The following is a 14,398-nucleotide window of genomic DNA, read 5'->3' as shown; positions in this document are numbered from 1 at the left end:
CATGACTGGGCAGGGGCATAGCCATGGTTGGGCCTGGGAGGGCATAGACCCACCCAATTAGGAGCAAGGCCCACCCGCTGGGGAGCCAAGCCCAGCCAATCTGAATGAGTTTTTCCCCACAAAAGGGCTTTATTACAGACAGTAATACTCAGTTTCATCGGCTGACTGGGTGGCTGGTCTCAGACAATCCCGCAGGTGAAGAAGCCAGATGTGGAGGTCCTGGGCTGGTGTGGTTACATGTGGTCTGCGGTTGTGAGGCCGGTTGGATGTACTGCCTAATTCTCTCAAACGACATTGGAGGCGGCTTATGGTAGAGAAATGAACATTCAATTGTCTGGCAACAGCTCTGGTGGACATTCCTGCTGTCAGCATGCCAATTGCACGCTCCCTCAACTTGAGACATCTGTGGCATTGGTTTGTGTGCAAAACTGCACATTTTAGAGTGGCCTTTTATTGTCCCCAGCGTCAAGGTGCACCTGTGTAATGATGGATGGATAGATTATCTTGGCAAAGGGGAAATGCTCACTAACAGGGATGTAAACCAATTTGTGCACAACATTTAAGAGAAATAAGCTTTTGGTGGGTATTGAACACTTCTGGGATCTTTTATTTCAGCTCATGAAACCAACACTTATATTTTTGTTCAGTATAGTTTACCATGTTTGAGTGATTTGTAGGTAGGCTACACATACTGCTATGTCTAGTTGATTTGTCTCATTCATAGTGTGTGTGTGTACTTACACCATTCTCTTACACGTGTGTGTGTGTGTCCACAGCGTCTGTCTCCAGACTGTGAGGACCAGATCAGAGTGATCCTACAGGAGTCAGCTCTGGACTACAGACTGGACCCCCAGCTGCAGATTCACTGCACTGACGAGGTGAGTGGTTCTAAACAGGGGTTTATTCATTAAGTCTTGCAATGGAAACCGTTTGTTTTAAGAACCAAACGGAACGAAATGGGGAGGGAACTACCTGAATTTGCCAAATAGAAACTCTCGGTTTCGTTGCAAATTGTTTTTTATTTGGAGTAAACAGTTGAAAACTGTTGCTATAGAATCGTCACAATGAATACACCCCAGGACTATTACAAACACAAATGCTTTGTAACACAGTTAAGAAATTGTGGTTATACATTCCCCTTCTGTGTGTCAGATCTCTCGGCTGTGTCCAGAGGAGGCTGCAGCCCAGGAGCAGACCGGTCAAGTAGAGGAGTGTCTTAAAGTCAACCTGCTGAAGATCAAAGTGGAGGGCTGCAAGAAGGTGGGTGGTTCTGTTCCCCCTCCTCTTGGTAGACATAAACTGACAGTGTTCAGCCATCTTAAGAGTCAAGAGTCTGAGAAACTCCCTCTTTTTCTCTCCACTTCTTTCCCCCTCTCTTTCTTCTCTCTGCAGGAGGTGTTGAACATTCTGAAGGAGAGTAAGGCAGACATCTTTGTGGACCCTGTCCTCCACACGGCCTGCGCTCTGGACATCAAACACCACTGTGCTGCCATCCCGCCAGGACGAGGACGCCGTGAGTAGTACACACACCTCTGTCCTTTGTACAGACATCCCTGTCCCTGTTAGGCCTTTTCATCTGTGTTGAATGGCCTTAACTTTGTGCTTGTATTCCTTCTCAGAGATGTCCTGTCTGATGGAGGCTCTGCAGGACAAGAGGGTGCGTCTGCAGCCAGAGTGTAAGAAGAGACTGCAGGACCGCATCGACATGTGGAGCTACGCTGCCAAGGTGAACAAGACATTTGCACAAACACACCAACAAGATGTCACTAGCTTGTCTTAACACTCACACCCGAGTCCTTTCAAAAACAAGTGTAAACCTACCAAACATTATCACCATACCTTTTAATGCACTTACATTTTCTGTCATGAATTGTGAGCTATCAGTGGATGCTACCCTCTTATGGCCTAGCATTGAACTCACACTATCACATTGAACAATCTCTAATTGTTCATACTTTGACACCCACACCTGCTCCCCTCTGTCCCTCCCAGGTGGCCCCGGCCGAAGGCTTCTCAGACCTGGCCATGCAGGTGATGACTTCCCCATCCAAGACCTACATCCTGGCTATGATTGGCCTGAGCGTGTGCGTTCTCTTCCTGTTCGGCCTGCTGTGTGGCCGCATCACCAAGCGAGTAATGCAGGAGCACAAGGACAGGTAGAGAGAGGGGCCTCAGAGGGCCACAGCAGCAGAACCAGGACAGGGCCCTCACTCAACATAGCCCAGCTGCCCTCACCTTAGCCTGGCTCCATGTACAAACCATCTCCTCCTACTTTCCATCCTCCTGTTTTAGCCCCCCAGCCGCCTTGTCAGTCCCTGAGACTGGGTTCTAGGGTGGAGCAAGCCATTCGAGCTTCTCTGTCATCATTGCTATGCTGTTGCAGGGCCACGTAGGGTCCTGGCCTGTATCCCCTATAATAGTTGGTTTCCCAGTTTCACTGGTGTGAGAGCGGACATGCCCTGACTGTGAGACCGACTCATAACCCCTCCACCATCTCCACTCCAGTGTCTGACTGATGGAAGTCTTCATTCACGTTATGTTCTAAAGTTTTACAGGAGACTTCTAGAAGGACTCTGCCGCCACCTGTTTGTCCTCCATCGCTCCACTGCTAACCAGCTAACACTAACAGATCTGTACCGTCGGGCAGCCCGGAAAGGCGAGCAGGATGGGGCATAAGCAGAAATTCTGGATTCTGCTTTTGGTTTCTCTTGCAGTGGTTTTTTCTTTCTCATTTAGAGGTAATATTTCTTTCCAGATGTTTTCTGTGGGGCAGAAGGGGAGGTGGGTTCACAGTAAACAGTAAGAGTTATGTGAGAGAGCAAGAACATCTCCATACTTATGGCCTGCCTGAGAGGCTTTCAATGATTTCAGTACTGATAAATTGCTATTAGTGTGTGTTTGTGTGTGAGAATGAAAGTGTGTGTGAAAGGGGAATATTAACGCTTTTTTTCTATGATTTATATTTTTGTTATTCTCCTGAGAGGGTGGTGGGGGTGGTTGACTGACTTCAGGTTGCCGATGTTTTATTAGATTCACTGATTTGCCATGGGACTGCCAGGTGTGAACTGTCCTCCACTGACTGAGCCACATAGGAGAGGAGTCCAACAGCCTACAGTATATTAGATCAGTCTTACACGTAATAACTGATGATAAACAATATTGATTCCTCTATTTGGGATTATACTGACAGACCTGGCAGTGTTTCATAGATGGCGCCAGTGCCAAGGATGCCTGCTTATTTAGTGCAATCTGAAACGGTACTCCAGTCACTCCATGCTTGGCCTGTGTTAGGGTTAGCATGATGCTAACCAAATGGGTGGTATGGTAGAGAAACGGTTAGCATTGACCAGGTGGCTGGACAACCAGGCGAGTAGTCACACAAATTTCTCTCAAGGTACTCAGTTAACAATGGACTTTTCGAAGTTGGAGCTGGGTCTAGGTGGTCTGAGTGGACACAACACTGGTGACAGACGGTGCAGAAAGATACGTCTAATTTTGATTCACTGGCTTCTAACATTTCCAAAGCTTCCTGTCTAGTTTTCAAGTAGTGAACCTGCAATGTAGCAGGTTTAAGCTAAGGGTATTGGTAGCGGTGTTACATTGGTATTGAAGAGAGGTTGGTGGTTGAAGGGGTCAAGAACAATGAAAAAGGAAAAAAAGACTAATGCTTATAGAGATGTGAAGTTTTTGTTTGAAATTATACTGGAACCATTGCACATTTTTATGTTCTTTTTATATCTATATATATATATTGTTTGGTCATAGCCTTATTTATTTGTTTACTAATGGTCAAAGTTTGAGTTCTTTTTTGATTTGAATATTCTCTTGTTGCCTTTTCTTCATAGAGCCCCACAGTGGAGGTGTCAAAATACCCATTAAACCTAGTGGTCAAACAGGGAAATGGTTCCTATCGTTTTTCCACCATTCATTTTTCCCATAGGGGATTTGAGAAACACTTAAAATAAGGGCTGTGTTTCATGTAGACTTACCCTGGCGTGTTAGTTTGATAACCATGTAAATCTCAATCCGACAAGGTGACTTTTATCAATATATTCGGCTCTATTTACTCTGATTCGAAAATGCTAATTAGCATCAAAGTAGACGTCATGCAAAACTACAAATCCCTTTTGACACCTTTGCTAACAGGTATTAGGTCAATTTAAAACTTGCACAAGACAATTCACAGAATTATCCATTTAAAGACATGTAGCCAATTTGTTCATTACTACATTTAGCTAACATTGGTAGTTCTGCATGATTTCTACTTTTATGCTAATTACCATTTTCTAATCAGAGTAAATGGAGCCAACTATATTGATAAAAGTCACCTTGTTGGAGAGAGATTTACATAGTTATCAAAACGTCACGCCAGGGTAAGCCTACATGAAACACAGCCCTTATTTTAAGTGTTTCTAATATCCACTGGTGGAAAAATTATTGGAACCATTTCCCTGTCTGACCACTAGGTTTTATGGGTATTATGAGACATACTGTGGTACTCTATTGCCTCTAGCCAAAGGGTTTCACCATCAAGTGAAGCCTGGGAGCAGAGGTTGGTGGTGGGAAGGAGGAGGAGTTTGGGGGGAGGGGCTTGGTGATGTCACTCCAGGAGCTTCTTGGCTCAGTGTGGGAATGAAGAATTCTGTCTGTTGCCATTTTAGTTACTGAACTCAAAAGTACTTCTTCAGATGGGTCCTAAACTTTAACCAATCCAGTCAGAGGAAAGCCCTCCTCTCAACGAGGAGAAGCGTTCAAAGGCATTTTCATGATTCAACAATCGTTTTCTCAAAACAAACTGTCATGCCATGTAAATGGGATTTTAGCAGTTTTTCATTGCCTTGCTCTTGAATTGGTGTGAGCGCTTCCTTCCATGCTTGTAATAACTGTTGATAATTTGACTTGTAAAATGGGCTCTGCTGTAACCATCCAAAAGGTAGATTTATCAATGTGTGCCTACTCTGACAATCCCAGATAGGGATCCCCCATGTATGTACATAAAATATATACACACACACCACAGGCCCCTGGTCCACTCCTAACACCCCTTCAAACTGAGCAGAGGTGTGTGTGTGTATACGTGCACCCCTCAAAGCTGTCATACCCAAACTTGGGAGAGGAGAACCCTCTAACAGACGCCTAGAAGAGATCTCATGGCTATTTCTTTTTTTTTTTACCACCACTCCTCTCTTGTGCTATCCAGACTGCATTAAATACTGTTGCTTACTGTTATTTCTGTCTGTCAAAAGCTTTCAAGTCAAAATGAAATTATAACTTTAACAATGACTATAACATATGATTAAGATTATGATGAAAAATGTTTTGTAATATGTTGTGTATACATTTAAGGAGGTCCTTTTGCTTTAATCTCTGATTATGCCATGTACTTGAGATGTAACAGAATAACGCATTTCCCTGGTTTAGATTTTTGTTCTGTACAGATGAAGTTGGACAATTTGTTAATAATAAAGACTGCAGGTTTTTATATTGTTGTCCACTGTGATTAGAATGACCAGTACCAGCAAAATGTCCATTGAGAGAGGTGTTGGGACACTGGGAAGATGGAGGTTGTAGTGCCAGGCAGAGCCTGAAAAACCCCTTGAAAGCGTTCTGCTTACCTACACTAACTCCCCTTCCCCCTCAGTTTAGGGTCCAAGCCAGGAGGGTCTCATGTTCATTCCATGTCTCTGCGCACAATTCATCTAGTCTAGGGACACAAGTAGCCAGAATTGCCATACATTTGCAGATTCCTGTTGATTTTAGTACATTCTGAAGCACACCCAGTGATCAGTCAACTAATTGAGAATGCCATAGGATTTATTTTCTCCAGTTCCACTATCTGCATGACTACTAGCCTACTCTGTGTTCCTGGCTGTACTTGGATTCACATTGCCATACCTCTAAATTCACCTCGTTGCCACGCCTTTTAGGGAAGCCTGGTTGGCGACGATGCTAGGCTGTGTTAGACTGCCATTCACGGTAGTTGAACTTACATTCAGGATGAGTACTCATAAGGTGCCAGAGGTCCGCTCAGGTCACGAGTAGTGAATTACCTGTCTGTTTGTAGGGAACACACTGCCTTGCTTTGTGTTGTTTGCATGGGGTTTAACCCTTCATGTGCTCGACCGGCCCCAGTAGGTGTTAGATTTTTACATTTTCATTTTATTAATTTAGCAGGCGCTCTTATCCAGAGTGACTTACAGGTGCAATTAGGGTTAAGTGCCTTGCTCAAGGGCACATCGACTTATTTATTTGCTCTGCTCTGGCCCAACACTATTAACCTCTAGTTCAGCGTTTCCCAAACTTGGTCCTCAGGACCCAAAGGGGTGCACATTTTGGTTTTTGCCCTAACACTACACAGCTGATTCAAATTATCAAAGCTTGAATCAGCTGTGTAGTGCTAGGGCAAAAACCAAAACGTGCACCCCTTTGAGGACCGAGTTTGGCAAACCTTGCGCTAGTTTTTCTACAAAGATGGGTCTTATGCATCTGGCTGAGAATACACAGACATACATGATGTCCTATTCGCCAGGTAGATTAGCCTCATGACCATCTGAAGTATTGACCTGTGACATTCTGGATGTGTGTTTTCTGGATTGTGTGTGCGCGTGTGCATCCGGTCATGGTCAGATGGATGGATAGATGACAGTGTGGAGGCCAGAGACTGGGATATATCCTGTGTTTGTTTGTCTGCCTTCCAGTGCATACATGGGCAGATGGATAGGAAGTGTACTGTCCCTGTAAGGACCAGGTGCACTGGATAGTAGACAACATTTAGAAAACAATTTACTTTTTGATAATATTGTCATTTGAATGTTCTTTACATAATGTCTGGAGACCGTTGCTGGACGTTGTGATTTAATCGAACACTCCGCAATCAGCTGGTCAAGACACAGCTCCAATAGCCTGCTGAGTGGGACGAGTGCCTCAGCCAAATCGCCCTGGCCAACGCTATTGTTTTTACATGCACAGTGAAGCTTTACAGGCTCTATTAGTTAAATGGATAGATTTTTATTCTATGAATGTATTACTACCACTTCAGAGAATATCCAATAAAGCAAACATTTAGAAATTGCAAAAAAAAGTTACAGAACATATACATTTGTTTGAGGAGGACCTCAAATCACAAATGCCTTACAAAAAAACAAACACATACAAAACAACAAATCTAGACAAATACCACTTAAATATGGAAATTCTCAATACTAATGATCTCTCTTATATAGTATGCATTACAGCTGAGGTGGTGCTCTGCCTGTGATTCTAAAGTTACAAATTCCATAGCCCAAAGAAACATTGTATTAAACACACAACCTCTGAGGTTCATTCATAAGAATACCTGTACAATTATCCAAGGTGATAACAAGAGAGCAGCCTAAAGCCTAATAAAAAAAGTATTATATTATATTATGATCCCTGTATTGACAGACCAGGGAGAAAAAAATACATTAACAGTTTGGCTGGTTCAGGACTTCCTGTAGAACACACCATAGCCATCTACACAGAGGCCTCATCATCGCCATTACCCACAATGCTCTTGCAGTAGTTCAAATCTCTCTCTCCACCACACCAGACAGTGCTCTCTCCTTTTCTCTCCTACTGTCCCCCTCATTCTCCCTTCTCACTCTCCATCACTCTAGAATAGCTCATCTCCACCTCTGCCTCCAGAGTAGCAGGGCCCTGCACGGGGCTCACCGGAGTCTGCCTGCCCGAGCGTCGCACACTGAAGTGGCTGCGGCAACGGCTCCCCAGCAGGCCGAAGCGCAGCATGTCGCCCGGTGCGCGGGCCGCAGACACCCAGAACAGAACCCATGGGGCGGACATGTTAGGGACCACAGGCAGGAAGTGGAAGGAGACAAAGTTGGGAGCCTGGGAGCAGGCCTTGTCCCCCACCACGCACTGGTTCCTCTTACACCGCCTGGGACAGAGTACAAGGAGGTGCAGGGATAGGGGGAGGAGGGTTCTTCTTGTTTCACCCGGGAAATATAACTTGACTGAGAAATAAATCCAAACTCACATCCTTAAACCACTGTAAATAATGTTTTCTATTGTCGTTTTGTGTATCTGTCTTAATTGCAGTAGTTATTTGTATGCTCAATAAAAAATGAATTGTTCAGAGCAAGGGCTAATTTAGGTGAATGAGGTTATGTGAGCCAAATGATGGGTGGAGCTGCACTGTGGTGAAAATGAAATTTTCTCCACAGAAACAGCTAAATTGTTAGTTTGTTTCAAAATGATTGAGAGTGAAGGGAATCTCTTTCTACATTGAATCAGTGTAGCTTTTAATCTCCTAGTGCAACCACGATAGGGTTTGGTTAAAACGGCAAGCGTATTGACACTAGATAGGGTAGTAGTGGTGTTTTTGTTATACCAGTTACTTACATAGGAGAAGTCTTGATGCACGTGCCATTTTTTATGTTAGTTTCCATTGCAATTACAAAGTAGCACTGTTCCATCAAAAATCCATGGACACTAATAGTGCTAAATATCAGAGGTGGTATCAAAATATAATCTCCCTGTAACAAACCGTGGCTCAGACCAGGGTACTGTAGTAGCTCTTATTGGTGGAATGGTCTGATCTAGGATCTGTCCATATAATATTATTCTTTATGATCTAAAAAGCTAAACTGATCCTAGATCAGCACTCTGAGACGCTTTGTGGACCACAGGCTCTTTTCGGTGGTCCTGACATTTTGAGCTGCGGTCTCACACAGTGGTGTTGATACAGGTCTGCATACACAGGCGCCCAGGCTGGGCCCGCGGGAACAGCTGACCATCATCGATGTCTGAAACACACAGCTCGTCTATGTCACTGATATAGATAGTACTTTAGGCTACATACAGTATTTTGTAAGCTCTGATGTATTGGGGCCTCTTCCAATATCACAACAGTGCACTGACTGCACTCCTATATAAAGATCCCACGACCTACATACAGTTCTAAGATTGTCTGGTTCTAAGAACCGATTGGTTCTTAAAAGTGAAACACATTTTAAGTAGAGGAGCCCATGGTGTTTGACCATTTCGGTGGTTGACTCTTCTTTCTTCCTTTCAGGTAAGGTTTGGCCGTATTGACCTGAGCAGATGTTGCTGTCGTGCCCGCTTATGCTGAAGACTGCGTCACAGGTGCAGCGGGAGGAGCCATGGAACTGGGATGCAGCGGGACCGAAGGCTGGGAGGACGTGGAGGAGAAGGAGTGGGTGGTGGAGGAGGAGGAAGAGGAGGATGAAGTGGAGAGGGAGGACGAAGAGAGGTAGGAGGGCGTGGGTAGGGCGGGAGGGGGGATTAAGACTGGGGAACAAAAAGAGACCTAAAAGATTACACCACAAAGTAAAAGCAATAAGACACAGTCTACATACAGTAGAAAAAGAGGGATTCCTCACTCATAAATATTGAATACAGCAATGAATGATGTCCCATATAACAGTAGAATACACCATGTTATCCTTCCAGGCATGGAGGGAGAGGAGACACAGACAGAGGTGGGCGAAGGCTCAGGGCTCTGACTCACCCCTGCATGTGGACTGCTGGCTGCTCCACTTCAGAGTCGCCAGACACACTCTTTTTAGTGGGTAGATCAGGTTTAACATTGCAGATTGTGGCTTCCATCAAAGGATGTCTTCTTGTTTATGCAGAGGAGAAATGCTCAACTAAATAGCATCCATTCACCTTTGACGTCTTTAGTACGGCTGATATACAAAATCCCTTATTCCCTTTGTATCTAGAATGAATATGTAGCATTAAATGAAACATGATTTTCATAATAAAATCAATAGCAATATTCCATAAAAAGTAATAATTCAAGAGAAACAAAACCAGAGCAATAGCTGTTGGCTAGAACAAATGTTGTACTCACCTTCCCATGGACAATATAGATAGAGGTGATGCAAACACAACATCACCATAACAACACTAAGCTAATGATTTATCCTGGAAAAAGTCAACTACAAGTCTTCACCTGGATTCTTGAACTTCGTGGAATAACAAAATAAACGTAGAATTAAAATAAGTTACCTTTTATATACCCTACAGTATTTGTTGTTTAAATCGAATAGCCTATAAATATAAATAAATGGTCTTTCAATTGCGAGACTCATTCATACACAACAGCGACATGAACAGTAAACACAGCTAATACATTTCTCCTCTACTTTTCCCCCAAGCCTAGTCTCATAGACATAACATAGTAAACATAAATCCAGCATACTCAAATAGTATGATATGTTAGTTTGGTATGGTTACATAAGACAGGAGGTTACTTAAAGGCGCAATATAGTACCACATTATGAGTCATAATACCCATAAAACTTAGAGGTCACAGGGAATGGTTCCTATCGTTTTTCCACCATACATTTTTCCCATAGGGGATTTTAGAAAGACTTAAAGTAAGGGCTGTGTTTCATATAGGCTTACCCTGGCGTGATGTTTTGATAACCGTGTAAATCTATCTAGGACAAGATTACTTTTATCAATATATTCGCCTCTATTTACCCCCCCCAAAATGAAATGCTAATTATCTGCTAATATGGCTATCATAATAAAGACAAATACCATGATGATCTGGACGAGACTGCCGAATCGAGGCAAAGTTAAGAATCTCTGGATTAACTATCTAATGTTAGCTAAATGTAGTAATAAATAAATTGGCTACATTTCTTTAAATTGACAATTCTGTGAACTGTCTTGTGCATGTTTCTAAAATCCCCTATGGGAAAAATTAATGGTGGAAAAATTATTGGAACCATTTCCCTATTTGACCGCTAGGTTTTATGGGTATTATGACACCTCCGCTGTGGGGCTCTATACAGTATGCAGAAATCACTCCGCCATTTCCTGGTTGAAAAAATTCTAATAGTTTGCCTGATTTCAGTTAATGTGACAAAACAAGCAAGATAATCATTGTACCACCAAAAAATATATTTTCAATAACTGAAAATATTGTATTTTCAGCTGTTTGAAGCTGGTGTACAAAACCCGAAAGTAAAAGACGCAAAAATGAAACTTAAGAACGGGAAGCATAGAAATATGCACATAGAACATACTGTATCTACCACTTCTTAGACTTGTTTTCAATGAGAATGACATATCTATAACTTACATTTCTATGTAAATTTGGTCGGGTTGCCCCAAAAAGGTACATATTGCAGCTTTAAAAACATCTTAGATGTAAAGTCCCCTGTTTAGGGGACCTGCGTGGTTCTGGTACTTGTTCCAGTCATAATTTTTGCTCATAAATCGATCTGTGGACACCGTAGATCTAAATAGCACATTTTCTCTAACACTAAACATACAAATATGTATTTTGCAGTTATAAGGAAGGTGAAATCTTATAGTTAGTTGTTTTATAATTTTATTATGTTATATTTAGAAAGCATATAAGTCATTTCAAGCCTTATTCATACAGTTTTGTTGAATAGGAAATACATCATATAAAATATTTCATATTTTCATATTTTTATCATATTTGTATTGTGTCCTTGTCCTTGTGTCCTCAGAAGTGACTACACCTCAGCAATTTATAACTATTTTTACCAGAAAGGTGAGATTGTAACCTTTGTTTGAGTATGAAGCATTAATAGCTATTGTTTATGGCTCTCTCATGATTCATAATTTACATTTAGTTATATTTAACTAATTAAGGCAAAAACGAAAGTAGGGTGGTTGGTTGTACACTGAGTGTACAAGACATTAGGAACACCTGCTCTTTCCATGACATAGACTGACCAGGTGAATCCAGGTAAACGCTATGATCTCTTATTGATGTCACCTGTTAAATCCACTTCAATCAGTGTAGATTTTGCCTTTGAACTGGGTATGATAGTAGGTGCTAGGCGCACCGGTTTGTGTCAAGAACTGCAACACTGCTGGGTTTTTCCACGCTCAACAGTTTCCCGTGTGTATCAAGAATGGTCCACCACCCAAAGGACATCCAGCTAACTTGACACAACTGTGGGAAGCATTGGAGTCAACATGGGCCAGCATCCCTGTAGAACATTTTCGACACCTTGTAGAGTCCATTCCCAGACGAATTGAGGCTGTTCTGAGGGCAAAAGGGGGTGGAACTCAATATTAGGAAGGTTTTCTTAATCAAATCTAATTTTAATGGTCACATACACATATTTTGCAGATGTTGTTGCGGGTGTAGTGAAATGCTTGTTTTGTACACTCAGTGTATAATTCCAACGTCTAGCAACCCAAAGGTTGCGTGTTCGAATCTCATCACGTACAACTTTAGCATTTTAGCTTATTAGCAACTACTTGCTACTTTGCAACTACTTACCATGTTATCTAACCCTTCCCCTAACCTTAACCCTTTAACTTATAACCGTAACCTTTACACCAACCTTAACCCCTGACCCTAACCCCTAGCCTAGCTAACGTTAGCCACCTAACCCCGGAGTCCAGGTTGCAGCAAATTCGTAACATATCATACGAAATGGATGATGGACATCCACAAATTAATATATACCATCCGAAACGTAACATATACTACGAATTGGCATGTCCCGGATTTACATTTACTATGTTACGTCCATCCATGAGTCCTGGTTGCAGCCTCGAGAGCAGATGCCACATTTCTCCATGCTTAACAGACGACCAGTTTAAAGGCAAGATGAGGACCAGAATCTACCACATGCTGAGTAGTCTCTCTCTTTCATGTGCTAAGTCTCCCCCTGTTTTTAGGTGCAGCTTGCTAGATGTCCACAAGGTGACTCCTTTTGTTTGGATTCCTTTAGACTAGAGTCTAGACAACAGTCATGTCCAGTGCATCCATAGCTCTGAATTCTCCTATCTTGGCTCTGCTTTTGGAAGATTTGAAGTAGTCACGAAAAACTCATCTGGGATTTTGCCATTAGAGGGCTGTGTCATAATATGATTCTGAGACTGCTTACGTTATTGTGAATAGTTGCTATGATATTTTGATTTTACAGTGAGACACAACAGCTCTAGCCAAGTACCTCAGACTATAGTTTTTTAAATGAACCTCGGACTCCTTCAAGTAACTATGCGTCGATACTTCAAAAATGTACATTCTTAAACTCTTACCGTGTACCTGTTTGTCCTCTGCATGCCTTTCTTTGTTTGCTGAAATCCATACTTTTTAAAATAAAACATTAATCAAATACAACCACTGACTGTTTCCTTGTTGAGATTAAATTGGCACATGCACATTCACGCTGAGTTGCCATTAGAGTAACAGCAATGAGGAAACAGTCGGTGGTTGTATTTGATTAACATTTTATTATAAGTATGGATTTCAGCAAACAAAGAAAGGCATGCAGAGGACAAACATAGGTACACGGGTTTAGCAACTCGAAGAAGTTGGAGGTTCATTTCAAACACTAGTCTGAGCTCAACTCCGTGGAGGAGTTGAGTGAGTGATGTAGAGAATGAATCTGTGTAATGTAGTCTACAGGGATGGCGTGTGCACGCGCGTTGCTCCTCTCCAGAGCATGGATAACCTGTAAGCTTGCATAAAACTTTAAAAAGGACTAACTCAAGCAATATTTTTCTTGGTTGCTGCATTGTATGGCAAACTAGAATTGGAGGAAGGGATTACAATTACAATCCTCTTCTAAAAACCACTGTATTTTAATGACTTTCACTTCAGGCTAGAGGAGGAAGCCACTACCAATTACACACACAATACCTTTATCAGACCTACACACACACACACACTCACACACAAGACCGAGAGAATATGGAGATTGCTTGATACAGTAACAGCAGGTCAGGTGTATAAGATAACGATTCCCTCCAGAGGAGAGGACCATAGAGCTGAGTTAGCCCTCTCTCTCCATCCCAGTGGACTATCATCACCCACCGTGGGGCTGCTGGTGTTGGCTAGCTGGATCCATGGCCTGCTACCTCTGACAAGCCATTAGTGGTGAGCATCTCAACTCTGTTTGCAGGCTGTATTAATTAGGGAAGAGGATGACAGAACCCTCTTGGTGTTCACTGATCCTCAACACTGCCTGCCTGCAGCCACAAACCGGTTTCTGTCGGTTCTCTTCATTCAAGACCCATGATGAGGATGTATGTTCTCTATTATATTGTGTTGTGATTTGAGGGGTGTTACTATTAACTGAAGTAGCTTTGTGTTGTTGTATCGTTTCTCACAGGTGCTGATTGGTTGAAGATCTCTCCTCCTGAAACTGAATCAATGGTTGTACAAAGAGGTTGTAGACAATGTTCCCTCAAATCTTTTGGGGCACTGAGCAAATTTTAGGCCTTGTGAGCGGAAACTTGAACTTTGTGAGAATTTTGTGGAACGTTGTCTACAACGTCTTTGTACAACCATTGATTCAGTTTCAGGAGGAGAGACAGTCTTCAACCAATCAGCACCTGTGAGAAACAACACAACAACACAAAGCACACAAAACTACTTCAGTGAATACTA

The 14,398-nt window shown here is 42.5% G+C and overlaps 1 protein-coding gene across 2 annotated transcripts in view; it reads left to right on the top strand.

Annotated features, from left to right (window-relative positions):
* The window catches only part of LOC311149233 (Golgi apparatus protein 1-like), a 29,987-nt gene extending 24,505 nt beyond the window's left edge, over window positions 1-5,482 (top strand). For both annotated transcript variants that reach the window (XM_084186318.1, XM_084186317.1), the window contains 5 exons: window positions 777-878; window positions 1,153-1,260; window positions 1,393-1,513; window positions 1,620-1,726; window positions 1,993-5,482. In XM_084186318.1, coding sequence (XP_084042444.1) covers window positions 777-878; window positions 1,153-1,260; window positions 1,393-1,513; window positions 1,620-1,726; window positions 1,993-2,160 — 606 coding nt within the window. In that variant the 3' untranslated portion in view covers window positions 2,161-5,482. The remainder of the gene's footprint in view (window positions 1-776; window positions 879-1,152; window positions 1,261-1,392; window positions 1,514-1,619; window positions 1,727-1,992) is intronic.
* Window positions 5,483-14,398: the final 8,916 nt, after the last annotated feature.

Source organism: Coregonus lavaretus (genome assembly GCF_964263955.1).
Source record: "Coregonus lavaretus genome assembly, chromosome: 21".
NCBI lineage: Eukaryota > Metazoa > Chordata > Actinopteri > Salmoniformes > Salmonidae > Coregonus > Coregonus lavaretus.
The sequence above is the reverse complement of the archived record's forward strand: the minus strand, read 5'-3'. Positions and strand labels throughout refer to the sequence as shown.